Source organism: Myxozyma melibiosi (genome assembly GCF_037950935.1).
Source record: "Myxozyma melibiosi strain Phaff 52-87 chromosome Unknown BZA70scaffold_15, whole genome shotgun sequence".
Taxonomy (NCBI): domain Eukaryota; kingdom Fungi; phylum Ascomycota; class Lipomycetes; order Lipomycetales; family Lipomycetaceae; genus Myxozyma; species Myxozyma melibiosi.
The window spans coordinates 28,321-46,761 of NW_027042929.1; the positions used below are offsets into that span (position 1 = coordinate 28,321).

Below are 18,441 nucleotides of genomic sequence, written 5' to 3' on the forward strand. Positions count from 1 at the left end.
TTACACAGGAGACTGGCGTAACCCGGCCGTATGACTGGCTGCTGACTGTACGGTGGAATTAGAGTTTTCTTTGCTGCGGCGGTGCTCTCAAGCAGGACTCTGCCAGCCAAAGGAAAATCTCAAATTGCTCGTCCGTCTGTAGACGATCATAGCTTTCCCTGCGGTCAAATGTAAATGATTTGTAGCTATATAGAATCATTAAATACATGGAAATAGCCATATCTATTTTTTCTATTCAGAATAGAGCAGCTAACAGCAGCTTTAGCGCTGAAAACGTTGCAGTAAAAGTCCCAGATAGCTAGCTAATGGATCGGTTGCGGCTTGTAGTACAGAACTTCACACCCACCCCCTTGCTTTCTCTATCTCTACAACGCACCTCTTTTCTCTCTTTTTTCTCTTTTTTTCCCCTTCATCTCCGCTCACCTTTCACCCTCCCACCCTTCAGAAACAATTTTCAATTCAGTTTATTTCACTATCAGAAATTACTTGATTCGCGACAGCAAAACATGAGCGCGACGGATTCGATGCAGGGCATTGAGCCAGACCCCGACCAAGATACTCCTATGACTCTATTAGAAAGGACTATGAATGAACAACGACAAAGAATAGACCAGGTGGATGTGAATCATAGGGGCATACGATCGAAGAACACCAACCGCGCTTACCAGCCAAAGCAGCGCGAGTTCTTGAATTGGCTACAGACAAAGGGCTATGATATTATAGTCACCCAGGGGAAGCTCGTGCATTTCCTCTCGGACGAAGTAGTCGGTCGGAAATCTCAGAGGGGCGATAAGGAAATTTCGCAATCAACAGTGGAGTTGTATGTCGCAGCGATAGTCAATCTGTGGACCACACAGGTCGAGCAAAAATTGAGCACTGAACCGAATCCCAGAGGCAGTTCGGTTCGGAAATTGTTGAAAACCCATGCGGCCCAGACTGCCCAAAGAAATCGCGCGAACCTTGTTGACAGACAGGCTGGGGGAATGAACGATGGTTACACTACCGAGGAACTGGTGATGATGAACGAGGATTTCCTGGGATCGCCCGGAAGGGCCGCAAGGGCAACAAAATATGATTTGAGAAACCGATTGATTGTTTTGATGAGCCATAACTTTCTGCTCCGGGGCGAGAGTATTCGGCGCGCGGAGCTCCCCGACTTCTTCGTCCAACCTATGGACACCCCTGATATGACGCCGGTGAGAACATTGGTAATGTTGATGGATCAAGGAAAGACAAACAAAAATGGTCAGCACCGATACGTATCAGTCATGCGTCATAGAGATCCTCTTCTTTGCACATTCAATGCACTCGCCTTTCATCTGTTTGAGAGGTTTGAAGTCAACAACGAACCATTTCCGGATTTCCACAGTCGCGAGAATTGGTACTTTAAGAAGTTGATCGCCACGGCAGCTTCGAAGCAGCACACCGACGCCGAGATGTCTCAGACGGGCCATTATACCTCTATCAAGAAAACTTTCGAGCGGCTGGGAATATCAACCACAAAAATCACACACAGTGGCCGAGCTTCCGGTACCCGGCTCTTGTCGATAGGAGGAGGGGCGGACACGGAAATTGAGCGCAAGGGGCTCTGGCGAGGCGATTCCTTGAATGTCTCGTACCTGAACTCAATTCCGTTGCAAGCAAATAAGATTCAAGCAGGATTTCGGGGTGAGCCGGGGAGTTACTACCTTCCTCGAGCAATGGTTGACCCACCCGAAACGCTCCGAAGCATGATCTTTCCTCAAGTTGACGGATGGCTTGCACGGTTCCGCGAACGAGATCCGGAAGTTGAGGCAGATATTGCAGCACAAAGTTTTCTCAAAATCCTAAACGAATGCAGATCAGTTATTTTGCAAGATGCAGCAATACTCAGAAGGAAATTTCCGAACCTGCCGATACTTAGACACCAAGTTTTTCGGCATCCAGATTTTGAAGCTTTTGCAGATGAAGTGTGTACGGCGCATGATGCTGCTGCGGAAGAAGCGCCACTGCCACTGCGCATAATGGATACTGTGCCAGAGATAGCGCGAGTGCTGGAACGAATTGGAGCGGAGGCGAGTGGACGGTCCGCGAGACTAGAGCAGCGAATCTCCAGCATGGAGGAAGGACAAGCAAGACAGGAGCAGCTTCTCGCGAGCCTGGTTGAAAAATCAGAGAGACAAGAGGAGAGATTAGCCAACCTGGAGGAAGGACAAGCAAGACAAGAGCAGAGTTTGGCGAGCATTGTGGCAGGAATGATGACACTGTCGGCCCAAATGAGTCAGGTGCTTGCTCTTGCCTCGAGCGGACAACATTCCCAAGACGTGCAGTGGCCCAACCAAAACGGTCAAGAACATTCCCAAGATCCTCCTTTGGCTCCGCCACCACCGCAGCAAACCGATCAAACCGATACTGGGGCACGTGCGCTGACTCTTCAACAGTCTGCTGCTCCTTCTGTCCATGGGCATGCGCCTCCGCGTGGATACCTGCTAACGCCCGGGGTGGTATTGAACGCCCCTATCGTCGAGCATGAGGCGCCGGTGGAGGAGCCTGTGGAGGAATATGTGATGAGCCGAACATTGACGACGGTTACCGATGCATGGCTTGAGTGGAAGGAAGGACTCTATAACAGGCCGTCAGTGACTTCATTGGAAAAGAGATTCGGCGTGCGATGGAGAAGTTCAGGAAAGGACAAGAAATTTTACCAGCGTCGCAAACAACTTATGGACATCATTGAACGCAGGATTGAAGAAGGCGCCTCAGAACGAGTTGTCGTTAGAGAAATGGAAGCCGAGAGAAAGGAACTTGATATGTCATTGGATAAATATCGGATTTACAAGACGAAGAAGGCAGCCTGATTGCTGTTGTTGTTGTTGTTGTTGTTGTTGTTGTTGTGATTTGCTGTTTCGCTTAATCGATGCTCTGTTGTTGCTGTTGTCGCTGGCTGCTCAGAGTTTCTGCTCGACTTGATATCAATAGTAATAAACAAATAACCCTCTTAGCCAGAAACTAGTACAATGAGAATGAGCAAGTACGTAGATAGGTGGACGTAGATAGGTGGAAAAAGGGCGCGGTTGTAGTGACTAGTTAGAAGAATGGTAGAGTGGGATTGAATCACGTGATCATAGTCTGGGAATTACCAGGCGCCTCCATACAAAAAAACCCTAAACCTACGCACATACTATTATTCTCTGTGGCGGTGAGGCCCACGCGCCACACCCTGTTAAAACGGATGTAGTTTAGTCAAGTCGCACAGAGCCTCTTTTAAGCCTGTGCGACCCAAACGACTCTAGTTAGAGAGGGTGTTGATAACTTCTTATTACTACCCACAAAGCTGTATGTATGACTTGAGGCTACTTACTATATATTTGATATTTGTGGGACTCAGAAATAACAGCCAGTAAAAAGAAACCGATCAAGTCTTGTCAGCTGTACATAACTGGACTGTTTCTTATTGCTGGACCCCGCATCTCTCTCTCCACATTTTCGCTAGCCTAATATTACGGGCCATTGTCGGGTATGACTCGGATCAATCTCTCTGACCGATCGGGATCAGCTTGCCCGCTTTCGGTCTAGTCTTGCTGATCTTCATCAGACATGATTATGTGTACTCCACACATTGCAAGCCAAACAATAAATCTGTGGGATGCGATAATATTGCGCGTCGCATAGAAGAAGATGAAGTCAACGGGTCCTCGTACAAGGTGAAAGTTGAATTTTTACCCCTCTTATTCGACAAAAGCATATTGACAGGCCAAAGTTCAAAAAGTTAAAGTTTGAGATTTCCCCGCTCATTCGACAAACTCATATTTGCAGGCGGGATCTAGCTTGCTGGTAGTGGAGAGGCGACTCAGACGGGCAGTCTCAATTCTCATTGAAACTTGGCTTTGCCAACGGGGAATGGAGGATTGATTTCAACACAAGTGACAATGTTTGGCAGTAAAGAAACACTAACACCACATCTTTGTCGGGCATTTGTAGGGATGGTTACGTCATCGTGAAGCTTACAACAACACATGGTGTCGAATAACCCGGACTTTGCGCGGGTATTTCGCCAGGGTGCTTATTTTCTTCGCGAATTCGCAGTTCCGCTTGATATTATCATCCACGTAAAAGAGGCTATCAATGTTCCCCCCACATCCATCAACAGTCCGTCCGAGGTTTGCTTGACTTCTCTGATGGGCCAATTTTGAAGATAGCACAAGCTCTGCACATATAAGCGGCGTGGTCTGGAACTCATCGCAGCCATTTCTTCTCTTGACTGGTTCGACTACTTCCATTTGACATCTGGGCTATCTTTATCATCAAACAATGGCAGTCAAAGCAGATCTTTATAGTTACATCAAGCCCTCGGCTGTGCCGTTCTACCAAACTCCTTCGTTTGTTCTGGGAGCTATTGTTGTGGCCTATCTTGTATTCAAGATACTCAGAAGTGGCCGACGTGATCCTCGCATGCCTCCTGGACCTCCTACCATCCCGATATTTGGTAACGCACTCCAGATTCCAACCACGGGAATAGGCAGAAAGTAACGTGCTACAGATGTTTCAGAATATGTCTCGGGAGGTTTCTAATCAACAGTTTTCTAGATATCGCGAATGGGCCGATCAGTACGGTCCAGTCTTCTCTCTCAAAGTCGGACCTACCAACATGGTTGTTTGCTGCGACAAGAAGTCCGTCAATGCCATGATGGACAAGAAAGGCAAGACCTTCTCCGACAGACCCTTCAACTACGTGACGAATTATATCACCCATGGTGATCATGTGCAGCTCGAAAGTGTTTCTCCTTCATGGAGAGAGAAGCGCGCGGTGGTCACGAGAAACCTTGCTCCGGCGTTGTTGGATGAGAAACACTGGAAGGTCCAGGAAGCAGAGTATGATTTACACCCAGTTCCTTAGATGCAGCAGAATATCTCCCGTGGTTACTAACCTGACTAATATTTTAGAGCTGCTATCTTCTTGAACAACATCCTAAAATATCCGGATCACATAATGGACTATGCGAAGCTGTATACGACGTCCGTTGCCTGCACTCTTATCTGGGGTCAACGTATCACCGATCTCAACTCTTTCTGGTTCAAGGATTTCAATGATCTAATGGATGTTGTGAGTAACCCTTATTTACCTTGAGTTGTTTCTATATTTTGATATTGACGATACTCTTAGTGGATCGAAGCGGAAGAGCCGGGAGCTAATCCACCTATCGATGAATTTCCAATTTTGAAGTATTTCCCTGGCAAATGGAAGAAGCGTGCCGACAAATGTCGCGATATGATGGATGACATGTGGGACAAGGCAAGAGCCATTATCGACGAGCGCAGAGCCAAAGGGATCCGAAGAGACTGCTTCATTGATACCAAGCTTGACGAGTATGCTCAAAAGGGATGGCCTATGTCTCAGCATGCGTTCAACAATCTCTTCGGCGAACTTCTGGAGGCTGGAGCAGATACGACCGCCAATCAAATTTTGACCCTCATCCTGGCGCTCGCAAAATATCCCGAGATTCAGAAGCGAGCAAGAAAGGAGATTGATGCAATTTGCGATGCAAGCCAGAGCCCACAGTTTGCCGTTCATTTCGACCAGATGCCCTACATTAACTGCATTGTGAAAGAAGGAATGAGATGGCGTCCTACTGCCTCCGGGGGATTGCCGCATCTTTGCACTGAAGACTATTGGTATGATGGCATGTTGATCCCTAAGGGAACAATTTGCTTCGTCGGTGTATGGGCTATTCATCATGACGAGAAGCTGTATCCTGACCATGATAAATTCAACCCCGACCGATATCTGGATCATCCAAAGCTTGCCAGTGACTATGCCGCTTCGCCCGATTACAACAACAGAGATCACTATGGGTACGGTGCTGGACGTCGGATCTGTCCGGGAATGCACTTGGCCGAGCGCAATATGTGGCGTATAGTTGCCAAACTATTGTGGGCCTTTGAGCTTTCTGAACCCGTGGATCCTGTTTCTGGTAATGTGATCCCTCTGGATGTCGAGGCTTATAACTCTGCAATTTTACTTCGTCCTCTTCCTTACAAAGTCACTGTCAAGCCGCGAAGCCCCGAGCACCTCAAGACTGTCCAGGGAGAATTGGCGGGTGCTATGAAGTTTATGTCTAAATGGGAGTAGGTGGCCTCAGGAGTGCCTTGTACTGAACATATGTACCGAATGTGAAGCGTTGTGCTGAGATTCAATTTATTTGTGTTGCTCGGAATTAGTCAATAGTGATAATTGTACTACCAGTGAATTAAATTCTTCTTCAGCCTAACAACTTATCTCAGCGTACAACAGGCTATCGTTTTTCTGCGCAACATCACATTAGTAAAAGAGCGTTGATCCATTAGTCATCTTAGCGACCAGAGAAGCTATTCAACAAAGTACAAGTTCAAGCACATGAGGAGGCTTTACTCGACTCTTCGGCCTTCCTACCAAAGCACTTAGCGCGAGAGAAACTAACGACTGAAACACAGATATTGCGTTTCAGCTCTCGGTCTCCCGGTCGCCGAACGAGAGAACTATAGAGGTGTTGCACTTCACTTTCCTATATTTGTTCACATACGGAGCAACAGTTGAACACAAGCAGCAATAAGCAAAAAGCAAGAAACAAGAAACAAGAAACAAAAAGCAGGAAATTAGAAACAAGAAGCAGGAAAGAATCAAGACATCAGACAAAAGAAATACAAACAAGAAAATATTGCAGTAAGACTGATCAAGAGCTTGAATCATTCTCGGTCTTCTCTGGATATGGCTTGGGCACGTTATAGGGATCCACACGAATATCTGTCAAGGCTACCTGCACAGTGTCTCCAAATTTAATGTTGACTTCCTCAAGAGATAACCCCTTAGTCTCGGGGAAGGTCAACCAGATAAGGTTGACTGCCACAAAGGTCGCGCAGATAAACACAAGATAGTATCGCCATTCGATTTGATCAAAGGCTTGAGAAGCAGGGCTGCTGTAAACAATGCCAAAGATAAAATAGGAACCGAGACCAAATGTGACGCCCTTGCTGCGCAAATGAGTTGGCCAGATTTCAGCGTTGTAAACATAGACGGTAGCATCGCAAGTAACAGCGTAGAAGAGAATGAAGATATAAAAGAATGCCACGCAAGCGTTGATTCCTGGCTTGTAGTCCGAATGAAGGTAGTATTTTTGCAGGGCACACTGAATAGCCATGGCTATAGTGCAAAGATATCCGCCGATAACTAAAAGCGTAACCCGACCTACTCTATCCACAATCAAGGAGTTGACTGACGCTCCAATCGTTGCACACGTTACCCAAACAACAGATAGTCCTAGTTGCATGAGATTGTCAAAGCCAAGTGATGCGAATAGAATAGGCATGAGATTGAAGATAACCAAAAGGCCACTGGACTGAACCATGGCGAATGCAAGGATTGAGCAGTAGGCCCGCCTGCGAAGATGGGCGTTGGAAAAGATATACCACCAGCTGTGTGGAAGCTTCTTTTCCTCCTCAACTTGGGCGACAATCTGGTGAAACTCTGCTCGAGCAAGTTTTGCCGTCGGATCTGATTTGGTGCGATGAAGGCGCTCCATGACTGCAAGAGCTTCTTCTTTCTTTCCCTGTTCGACGTACCATCTTGGAGATTCCGGAAGGATCAAGATTGTGATGGCGCAAACAACCGAAAAAAAGATCAGCATGATAAACTGCAGACGCCATTGAATAGATGATGTCACAAAGTTGAAAATAACCGCAAAAACTCCGCACGTAATATATCCAATTGTAATGAATGTAGCGTGCATTCCGACTAGCAGGCCACGCGCGTGGGGGGCGATATCTCGCTCATATACACAGGCATATTTCCCAAGATCATACCGGCAGATAATCCACAGAATCCTCGGGAGACGATAAACATGGCGGGATTAACACTCGCAGCACTGAGAACTCCGGATATGATCATCAAGATGGCAGCCGTCTCTGCGCATATCTTGCGTCCAAACTTGTCCGATATCGCTCCTTGCAGCACCGTTCCAATGAAACCTCCGCCGAAGAACCTGTGCAGGAGTTAGATTGCAGGTTATAAAAGTACTACTGTACACAAATGAAGAATCTCTCACTTACACTGACTCAATACCATCAATGATGGCGGTATAATCTGGTCCACTCAGAAACTTTGCAAGAAATGTCTGCTGGGCCAAGCTTCCAGCGACCGCGTTATTTCCATAGCCAAATAGAAAACTGGAGATTGCAGCAGTAAGGACAATCTATTGCATAACATTAGACAACAGTTGATGATGTAACTCTCAAACGGGAGAAAAGGGACTTACCAAGAAGTTCAAAAGACTGGGAAATTTGGAGTGGTTCGCCAATTGATCTCCGTTTTCAATATGGCTGATCGAAAACTCATCTTGCCGGGACTCGGGTTTGGGATCATTCAAAGTCATGACTATAACGTATTATTGCACTTTAAGAGCCAGATGTGTGATCTAGATGAGCAAAGGCAATTCATCTCAACTTATAGCAAACTTCCACTTTCACAGAGTCGGCTGGTAGTTGACTACTCCCCCGCAAAAAAACGTGGTGTATTGCCGCAGATCATCCGCAATCATCTACCCCGCTCAAGACGACGGTATGATTCCATGATCAGAACAATAAGTGGGCGACAAGCAGAAAGCTTCATTGTCGTTTTGCGTTTTGCGTGAGGAGATGAGGGTATGCGGAGAGCCTGTTGAACACTAACTGAGATAATATTTCATACCACGTTAGAGAGTCAAACGCTAATAGCGACTCTGTGTCGACAGTAGTCTGCTGCCCCGCATTTGAGAACAAAATTTATATGATTCGGTGCTAGTTCGGTTTTTTCAACGTAATTCAACTTCAGCGAGTTCCAGCCACCTCCGGGACAAATCACCGGTATACAGCGCACTTCCGAATCACTCCGTGAAATCTACCAACAAAAGGATCAGATATAGCGCTATCCTATCTGGCGAGCCTGCCGAAGTTCAACCGGAGGTGCGTAGGAGCAGCGGGAGCATGATAGCGCTACCTGCCTCACCAGAAAGGATCAAACAGTCTAAACACAGGAATACCTGATGCAACTGTGCGCATATGTTATCACATTAGATATTGAGAATATCAGGGCCAGACGCTCAGTGACAGGAAGCTCACAGAAACTCCAAGTTGCAGTCAATAAAGAGAGATCAGAGTGGAATCTTCAATAGCCCATCGCATTTCGGTATGGTCAAGGGTAAGAGTTGGAAGTTAAACAGGAAGACTTTGCAATTATACTCTCATGTCTGACATCATTGTACTTAATATGTTGTAATAGTTGAGGAGTTGGATCTCCCAAGATTCGGTAACTGTCTGCCAAGTTCTGGGGATGCACTCATAGTATGAGATATAGTAGTAACAAGATATATTTATGACTAGTCGTGGGTTTGATGAGCGTTGTTTCTAGTAATCAAAGGCTTAGTGGTCTTTTCCAGACCTATGATTGCTGACTCTGTCGTGATGCTTTGTGTAGGGGTTGTTATGATCGGTAGGCACGGCCTGAGGGGTACCAACCGATTCACATTCAGTTTTATTATCATTTACGAAAGTCCCCGTTTTTTTTGCGGGCGGCGACGCACTGTTACACAGGAGACTGGCGTCACCCGGCCGTATGACTGGATGCTGACTGTACGGTGGAATTCTCTTATTATTAACTCCGGATGTGACGCTTAGTCCCAGCTCCGCTCGTGTTCCGATCCATATCTTCTACCCCGCATTTCAAACCACTTTATATATGTGAATGCCATCCCCGATCATCGCCCGCGTATGGGATGCTGTTCTTTGTCTATTTGAATGTTCTAAAGTAGATTAAATCCACTACTTTCGATATGGATAAATCGCACTCAAGCTCAAGTGAATCTGATATGACCGTTGACAAGACAGATCTCGCATGCCTCATGTGTAGGAAGTATGAAATCTTGTCCGCAACTTTACTTTGATACACCCAATTTGTATGGCTAACAGAATAATGATCTATAGAAGGAAACTGAAATGGTTTGTCCTCTCACCCGTAGTAGCCAGCCTATCAATCTAACGTTCTTTAGTGATCGTGAACATCCCGTTTGCAAAGTCTGCCGCGATACATCGCAGACTTGCACTTACCCTAATGTCAGGCTTAAGCCAGGACCCAAGCTGGGTAAGTGAAGCAATAGATGACGAGCCTTGTTCATGGTGTACTGACTGAAAGCAGGCTCTAAAATCAAAAGATCGAAAAAAAGTCATCGCTCTCCAGAAGCTAGGCCGTCCATATCTTCCTCCTCTGGATCGCCTGAAGCGCTGTTGTCTAAACCCATCACAGAGAAGTTCGTGATTCCAAACGCAAAGGCTGAAGGCATAGCAGAATCCAACGACAGAGCGTTCAATTTTGTGAGAGCAATCGCGGTTTCTTCAATGTTTCATCCGAAACATGAGAGCTTTATTGCCCAACTCTCAATGAGCAATAGTGGCTCGTCTTCAGATGAATTTCTGATCAAGCTGGCTTGCGCTCAAAACGTTCTTACCCAGACATGCGAGGAGCTCGGCCTCAGCATCAATGTTGTACAGCGCTTGTAAGTACTATCAGTTATAGAACTAAGCAGTTGGTCGACTTTCTGACACAGATATTACATTAGGATTGGTCAATACTTTGCAAACTTTGTCGGGTTCTCTCTATTTCATAAGCCCACATTCTGCGATAAAATCAGAGACATCCCTGACTACCGTTATCTGGTCGCATTACTTGCAGCGATGTTCTCGATCTCGACTCGATTCCCGGATTCTTCAGCGGATGGATTATTCCCGGATGACAGCTCTGATGGCCAAAAGAGTCATCAGAAGTTTCACAAGATCTCTATAAAACTCATTGACGAGATGCTTGCAGTTTGCTCCGATGAGCCGCCACCATTCTGTCTGTTGCAAGCAATGACCCTAGCGGTGTTTTATAAGCTCATCGCTGGAGTGCGTGGTACTTCTTGGAGACTGCTTGGAATGTCGATTCGAGTTGCTTACGAGCTACGTCTCCATCTCATTGACTATGAAGGGACGAATGAGCCTCCGTCGGACGAGTCGTCTATCAGATCCTGGATCTTGAAGGAAGAAAGGCGACGATGCTGGTGGGCACTATGGGAGATGGATGCTTATGCGTCAATTATCTTGCGGCTGCCTACTGCTGTTCACAGTCATTTCATCGATACCTATTTGCCTGTTCCTGACTCATGTTGGTTTACTGCGCATCATCAGAGATCTTGTTTACTTAGCAGTGAACCTGGTATGCGCTGGAAGATGCTGGTTGAGTCTAAGAATGAAAGTCCTACAGCGTGGCGCATCCTGTTTATATCATTGATGTGCGGAGCACAAGTCCTAAGCCGAGGAAATATACAAGGTCTTCTCCTAGATCTTGATCAAGATGACCAGGTTTCCCATTTGCTTCAGTATTTCAAAAACGCTTACAAAACGAAATGCTCTGGTGAAGACTGGATCAAATTCTCAAATCTTGTCGCTGCTTTCAGAGATGCATGCAATGAAATGCCAGAGTCACTTCGCGGTTTCGACGATCTAACCAATCTGCGCAAAACAGCGGCGGAGCCCGCTCGACATATAGCGAGCGAGAAGTTCAGCTTGTTTTTGACGATTGAGCATGCGAGGTTTATGATCTATCATATTTATGTTGTTCAAGATGCGATTGAAGGCAAGGTTCGTTTGCTGCTGCCTAGCGAGCAACTTTTTGGCTTTTCGACTCCTACCACAGCTGAGGTGTATGGACGAGGGCTCGATACGTGTCTACATTCAGGAGACAATATATATGATATGCTGGCGACTTGCAACGAAGAATACTTGCAATATGTGAATCCCCTATTTTCGAGTACTATCTGGTTTGCAGCGTCGATGCAGGTATTCCGTCGAGTGTTTCAGAGGGACTCTGCTCCTGCTGTTACAGAGCAGAAATACACCTTTCTGAGAGATGTGTATGATAGTTATGTCAAGTGTTGGGGTACACCGCTGACATTGTTGTTCGACTTGGACACTTTGGAAGAAAGATTGGGTCGGGATGTGAATGTAATCAGTCCTGATGACTGGTGGAGCCCTTTCTTTTCTGCGTCTCCTGACCGGGCGGCGTCTTGCAATGTGTCTGCACTTGCGCCGTTCTCAGCGCCGGAAGAAGATAACTTCTTCAATATCAGAATATAGGGATTGTGAGATTAGTGTTAAGTGTGGGAGTCACGTGAATTAGCAGTTTTCTGCTCTGCTCATAGTTGGAGGTCAACCTTGCCATGATCCGACTATTCATTCTCATGCTGATACCAGAAAGGCACGGCTCGGTGTGTTACGACTCAGTCGAGTTTAATGTGTTTACTTGACGGTGATCGTATCAACTTGCGAAAGCAGCAGCTATCATTTAGCGCTCACGAAAGATCTCACTCTCCGATCTGCCGCGAGCCATTTACGTGCCAAGTCAGGCTCTTGACGACAGCCATCTGGGAGCCTGTTATAGGAAATGAAATGGTAGATGCTGACAGAGGCTTCTGTAAAAGTTGAGCGTCTTAGTTCCATATGTTGTTACGCATGGAGAGAATGACGTGTCCAGTTAATACTCGGCGAGGTTATTTTGAGACATAGCCTTTCTGACGGAGCTTTCTTACCGACCAACCTTCCTACCGCTTAGCCTCCTCAGCGTTTAGACTAGCAGCTGCCGACAGTCGGCAGTAAGCGATCTTAGACCGTTACGTCACCTAGCTACAGCTCGGGTCTTGCTTATGAGCATTGGTAGGATCAGCGGTCTGTTAGCATCTCACATCCGCTGCAGGTGATCCCGGCGATCAATTTTATGAGTCGGGGGCTATAATTGTGAGTGCTGTTATTCTATGCATTCAATGGATTATTACTGTACCATATATGCAAAACAGTAGGCATTAGGCTCTTGGAATTGTTCGCTCTACGTCCAGCCGTGTTTGTCAGGGACCGATTAGTGCTCCCGCTGTTCGGCTGTTCTGTTCGCGAGGCCGCAGAAGCCCGAGAGATAGTCACAATATGTGATATAGTTTGTAGCCGTGGCAAGATCTGGCAAACAGAGGAAAGGTGTTTTTGAGCGAGAAAAGTGGGGCCTGGGCTGGTTTGCTGTGAGAAGATCATCGGATGACGAGCTTCGATGACGGATTAGGGTGACGATCTGCGGTCTATCAGGGATCGGGTAAGGGTTTCTGGATCTCCCACCCGTCTCGGCTTTGGGATATCTAGATCGTGCTATCTCAAGGAAGCTGTTCAAACTGTCGAGACAACAGCATTGAATAGCTTTTGCTTTGCCGATAAAATACAATGCACATCTATAGTCTATCTATATGCAGAATTGACTTTGAAATAGAAAGAGCAGACTACAACGGGACATAATTCAGTCACGGGATGTTCTCGAAGTGCGTGAATCCGCGCCGATCACTCGGCTGCCTCCGCTGATCACTCGGATGGAGGCTTTATGACGTCGTCTCGTCCATCGGGCACACAATTGCATATATAATCACCTCCTGTTCCCCAGTTCGTTTCAACCAGATCATCAACCTTCGTCCGAAGTAAATCATCTATCAAAGCCTCTCAGCCAACACCGTTGCCCACAATTCAGTCCTTCAAAAGATCATTCTCGCGTTCCGCACTTCGTTTCAAAATGACTGACAGTATGTATTTCCTATTTCTGCTTGATGGTTCTGAAATGTGATGTCTAACTGAAGTGTTTCAAACAGCTGGCCGAAAACCCGTCTCTGACAAGGTCTCGGAGACCCTCACTCCCGACTCGCAGAAGTCGTACGCTGAGCAGGTCAAGGAGAGCGCCACTGGTGCCTACGACAAGGTTGCCCGCGAGGTCCAGCCCGAGGACACCAAGTCTCCCTTCCAGTCTGCTGCCGACACCGTCACCGGTGGATCGTCGGATGCTAAGCAGTCCGCTGACTCCAACGCGTCGTCCTTCGTCGATACCGCCAAGGAGTACGCTGCCAGCGCTCAGCAGACCGCTACGGATGCCTTGAACCAGGCTTCGGAGTACATCTCTGGCAAGAAGTAAAACACCTTGTCTGTGGATTACCTCCAATCCCGGTAATTGCAATTGCACAATGTTGTGCAGTTAGTTTAGTATAGTAATCAATACAATTTGTTTTCCAAAAAACCTCGGCTCAAGATCAAATTAGAAACCTCGTAAGATATTAGGTAATAAGTAAAGTAGCTGCTTATTCATCCACCAAGCGGCTCGGTTCTTAACAGGCCAAGGCCTGCTGGTTGAGCCGCTTCACGCTGAAGCCAAGATACGGAGCGCCAATCGTACGTATTGTTAGAACAGCCCGACGCAAACCACGCATTCAAATATCGTCTTGTCTCGTCCTTCCTTCCTCCAATTCATATATAGCTGCTTTTGTGTGCAAGATTCAGTTTATTGAAGTTTATAAGGCGAATGCCAGCATTGTTTTAGTACACCGAAGAACTCAGCAAGCGCATACTGCACAATCTCATACACATCCGATCATGAACAGCTTTCGAAAGATCAACAATGTGTTGAGCACAAAACCCAAGTCGGCCAGTAAGGACAGTGGAAGCAACAGCTCGCAATCCAAAGCCAGCACGCAGCCTTCTGGAGCTTCAGGATCAGCCTACTCAGAGCCAATCGCCGCCGCGAATGGTGTTCACGAAAGCACCTCGGACCGCCAAATCAAGCTCCAAGCGCCTTTGCCCCCTCTACCAAGCTCTTCCAGAGACGCAAAGGAAGATAGAGCGGATCAAGACACACGGCTGGCTGTGCCGCCTTCCGGAGAAACTTCAAAAACTCCGGCATTAACGTATCCGGCGAAAAACGCACCTCATATTCCAGAGGCTATGAAATCTCAACGCGATCTGAGTCGCTCCCCCGAACCTAGGTGTGTGCTCTTTCTTTGCGTTACTTCTTTTATACATCACGGACAGTGTTTCTAACTCGGCGGGGGTGTAGATCTTCTCAGAATCCAACGTCAAAAGAAACCGCAGGGTCCTCTGCCGAAGACATTCCACCAAAGCAAATCGCTGAAATGCTCAGGAAGGCATATCCACAATCGCCCAAGTTTGCAGATTCTGTGGAAAGACTTGGAAAGGACTACAACAAATCAAAGAAGTATGTGGTGAAGCTTAGAGACGATCTCAACACTGAGAAAGAGAAGGTCAATGAGTTGAGCATCAAGCTGGCTCAGAGAAATATCAAGATGTCGAGCTGTATCCTAGATGATGCACAGTACATGCAGCTTTTCCAGTCAATGGACGCATCTGTTGAATCTATTTCCTCAAGATTGAAACGAGCCGGTGCATGGAACGTATCAAAGCTTGCCGATGGTTTACCCGCTTCGTTACGTCCCCAAGATATAGGTCGTGGAATAATCGCAGCTTGGATCGCGAGTGTGTTTAGCACCTACATGCATCCTGCCATCGATCTTGAGACATCCAAATGGCTCAAATCCGAAGTAGAGCGCAAGATCAAGCAAACGTCTTCACCGGAAGATGTCGTGAAATGGAGATGCATGACCGTCGAAGCCCTGCTTCCCAGCGAGCTGCTTGCGAATCAAGAGTCTAGGGGTGCGCTTGAAAGTACCGTTGGATACCAGCAGCATCGAGAAGCACTTCTTCACGATTTTGCTAGATCGATGGATGAATATGTTGTGCCCTCCTTCGACCTCAATCTCGACGTCATCGACCAGCTCATAGATCAGATATTACGGCTGCTGTCGACGATCTGCCGGGAAACCAGGAATCTACGTGTGGTCTACTACCGGCCGCGTACACTTTTCTACGTTAGCTCGATGAGGATGAAGCTACCAGTTGATGATGTTGATGTAGACGCATTGGATCGGAAAGTTGTGAAAACGCTGGAAGGTCAGCCTATTGTGTGGTGTTCTTTTGTGGGTGCTTTGAGATCTGAAGAAGGTGCTCCTCCACTTTATAGGCCGATGATCTGGTTATCGGACGACATTACTGGCGCGTTAAATGACCTTTTTAATTAGATGCATTTGTTTCTCTCCTTTGACTTGAATACAGCTTGTTTTTTTTTAACAATAACTGGAATTGTTTTTGCTTATGTTATGCATATTATATTTTGATGTAAAGTAGATCTAGTTCAATAGTTTGGATACTGCTGGTCTGTTTTTTCAGATTTGATGGAGTTGGGTGTTGGGATTTACAGAGTGATGATTCATTGTGGCCGATAAGCACAATGGCGACGTCACACTTCCTTCGAGGAAGATCGAGTAAACTCTTTTATTCGAGCCCTCTAAACCAGCGATCGCTACACTTCCAACCCTTTCATTGTCTCTTTATACAGTATACCAAGCGATAACATAGCAGATATCTCTGACAATTATTGCCGCCGGCTTGTTATTTTTGTTTATCTCGAAATCGGCGGGCCCGAAGCTTCTGTGTAATATCGTATTGTGAGTTTCTTATCTTGCTATCAGACCAATCTCCCAGATCCCGCCCGAGGCGAGATTAGGATTCTGTATGCTCCGTCAGTTACTAATAGCTTGTCATATCATTTACAGGTATCTATAAATTATCGAGTGCCTTTTTCTGGTTTATTCGCGCGCATGGCTTCATTCTACAAGTGGTACAACGCAAGACTGGCTGCTCGCCCTCTTCTCACGCAGTGTACATCGACTGGAGTAAGATCTACCACTTTTGACTACTCTCTATTACAAATATATCTCGAACGATTGGATGCTAATAAAACTGTTTAGGTCCTTTTTGGTGTCGGTGATGGACTTGCACAGGTTATAGCGCCAGATCCAGAACTCGGTGGAAAATACGATTACGTTCGTACTCTTCGAATGGTCTTCCACGGTGGTGTCGTGTTTGCACCGTTGGTATCGCAATGGTACAAACTGATTGGCACAAAGATAAACGTACCAGGCAAGCCATTCACTGAAGCATTAGCGCGAATGACGGCCGACCAGCTGATTTGGGCCCCGTTCGGCATTGCCTCTTTCTACGTCAGTATGGGGGTTCTACAGGGCCATTCCTTCGAGACTATCAAAGGCGAGCTCAAAGCCAAGTATTACCCTACAATGATGGGAAACTATCTTGTCTGGCCGGCTGTGCAGATCGTCAACTTCAGATTCATGCCGCTTGAGTACCGACTTTTGTTTGTCAACGTTGTCTCGATCGCTTGGAACACGTTCTTGTCTTGGTTCAGTGCGGTGCCTGCGCCGGAAGGAATAGCGGTTCTCGAGGAAGCGGAGCATAAATTTGAAGAGCTGGAGCACCGGGCCGAGGCCAAGATTCTGAAGAAGGGAGAGTGAACTGGTGTTTGTGTATTTACGGCTGGACCAGAAGTTTTAGAAGTTTTTGTAAATAAATTCATTGTCATCAACTACTTCGGCGGTGTTCCAATAATTGCCTCGACAGATAAGTGTATGAAACAGATAGCCGAGAGGGTGAAAACGTCCTAAAAGAAATAGTTTCGAATTAGTAACTTTGAAACGGGGACGACACGTAAGTCACTTCTATCTCCTTCTCTGGTTCATCAAGTCAGAGTAGCGATTCATATTTTCGTTCCCCAAGAGTATTGTCGGACGTATTTAGCATATGAATTCATCATAGATCAGATCCAGAGAGAAGATAGTGTTGGTGGGGAAAAAAGGGAGCGTACATTTGTTGTTTCAGAATAATTTTCCGGATCCAATGCAGAGAAACTACCCAGCGGGCCGAGAGGCTGTAGCCTGCAGTAGACGTACTCGTGATTACTATTAGTATCTAGATATTCAATTAGTAGGCACTCCTGGTCAACTTGATCCATTGCAGTTAACTGCAGTATTGGAAGATAAAAAAATAGAAAAAAATAGAGTGGAATACGATCTAAATAGCTGTAATCACAAGGGGCTGGTACCAAATATGCTCTCCGCCAATATCACTCACCGCACATGGCTAGATCGCTAGTTCACTCCGTCCATCCCTCAAACATCCTGCATCTTCTCCCCAGATTGTAGAATACGTTTCAACGACCAGGGAACAAGGAAGCTTGATCAGATATATGGCTATTGCCAGATTTGTTGAATATCTTTCATTTGTGTATATATCGGCCATACACGAGTGAGTCATCCTCAGTTCCGTCCTCTACCGTCATCCATTTTTGCCCTTGAGTGTCCATCTGCCGCTACTCTCCTTCATTATCGTTTTATAAAGTCATTCGTTATATCATACTCTTTAAAAGGTTTGTGCTTTTCTATTGTGTTTCTTGGAGATCAAAAAGGGTCGTTGCTCTCTGCTCATAGCAAGGGGTTGGCGGGCAGTCGATCAGATTTCTATTGATGATACTGGTGATTGGCTGCCGTCGGTTCGTCAGCTCAGAACAGTAGTTGTGATTTGGGGCTGCTTTCTTGAATACTACGACAATAGCACTTTGCCATGGGATCACGAAGTGTGCTGGCGCAGGTTCATTCTACGAGCCGAAGGTCGTCGACGTCGTGGCTTCCTCACGCAATA

The 18,441-nt window shown here is 46.5% G+C and overlaps 6 protein-coding genes across 6 annotated transcripts; 5 read left to right on the top strand and 1 right to left on the bottom strand.

The window, feature by feature from the left end:
- The first annotated feature begins 3,884 nt into the window (after nt 1–3,884).
- BZA70DRAFT_90937 (putative cytochrome P450 oxidoreductase) lies at nt 3,885–6,399 on the top strand. Its single transcript, XM_064915528.1, has 4 exons — nt 3,885–4,505; nt 4,567–4,851; nt 4,924–5,083; nt 5,144–6,399. The coding sequence occupies exons 1-4, from the start codon at nt 4,291–4,293 to the stop codon at nt 6,107–6,109; spliced, it is 1,626 nt and encodes a 541-aa protein (XP_064765742.1). The 5' UTR covers nt 3,885–4,290; the 3' UTR covers nt 6,110–6,399.
- Nucleotides 6,400–6,689: 290 nt separating this feature from the next.
- Nucleotides 6,690–8,384, bottom strand: BZA70DRAFT_300252 (general substrate transporter; the record flags this gene model as incomplete). The annotated part of the gene is made up of 4 exons (XM_064914696.1): nt 6,690–7,777; nt 7,816–7,994; nt 8,062–8,204; nt 8,268–8,384. The coding sequence occupies 4 exons, from the start codon at nt 8,382–8,384 to the stop codon at nt 6,690–6,692; spliced, it is 1,527 nt and encodes a 508-aa protein (XP_064765743.1).
- Nucleotides 8,385–9,803: 1,419 nt separating this feature from the next.
- On the top strand, nt 9,804–12,258 carry BZA70DRAFT_91074 (fungal-specific transcription factor domain-containing protein). The gene is made up of 4 exons (XM_064915529.1): nt 9,804–9,984; nt 10,035–10,126; nt 10,181–10,538; nt 10,602–12,258. The coding sequence occupies exons 1-4, from the start codon at nt 9,944–9,946 to the stop codon at nt 12,154–12,156; spliced, it is 2,046 nt and encodes a 681-aa protein (XP_064765744.1). The 5' UTR covers nt 9,804–9,943; the 3' UTR covers nt 12,157–12,258.
- Nucleotides 12,259–13,464: 1,206 nt separating this feature from the next.
- Nucleotides 13,465–14,116, top strand: BZA70DRAFT_284774 (Lg-Hsp12p). Its single transcript, XM_064913630.1, has 2 exons — nt 13,465–13,631; nt 13,698–14,116. The coding sequence occupies exons 1-2, from the start codon at nt 13,622–13,624 to the stop codon at nt 14,012–14,014; spliced, it is 327 nt and encodes a 108-aa protein (XP_064765745.1). The 5' UTR covers nt 13,465–13,621; the 3' UTR covers nt 14,015–14,116.
- Nucleotides 14,117–14,200: 84 nt separating this feature from the next.
- BZA70DRAFT_284776 (uncharacterized protein) lies at nt 14,201–16,109 on the top strand. The gene is made up of 2 exons (XM_064913631.1): nt 14,201–14,858; nt 14,930–16,109. Exons 1-2 carry the CDS (start codon nt 14,470–14,472, stop codon nt 15,966–15,968), a joined length of 1,428 nt encoding a protein of 475 aa, XP_064765746.1. The 5' UTR covers nt 14,201–14,469; the 3' UTR covers nt 15,969–16,109.
- Nucleotides 16,110–16,229: 120 nt separating this feature from the next.
- On the top strand, nt 16,230–17,319 carry BZA70DRAFT_284777 (uncharacterized protein). Its single transcript, XM_064913632.1, has 3 exons — nt 16,230–16,394; nt 16,503–16,622; nt 16,698–17,319. Exons 2-3 carry the CDS (start codon nt 16,548–16,550, stop codon nt 17,256–17,258), a joined length of 636 nt encoding a protein of 211 aa, XP_064765747.1. The 5' UTR covers nt 16,230–16,394; nt 16,503–16,547; the 3' UTR covers nt 17,259–17,319.
- The last annotated feature ends 1,122 nt before the right edge of the window (nt 17,320–18,441 follow it).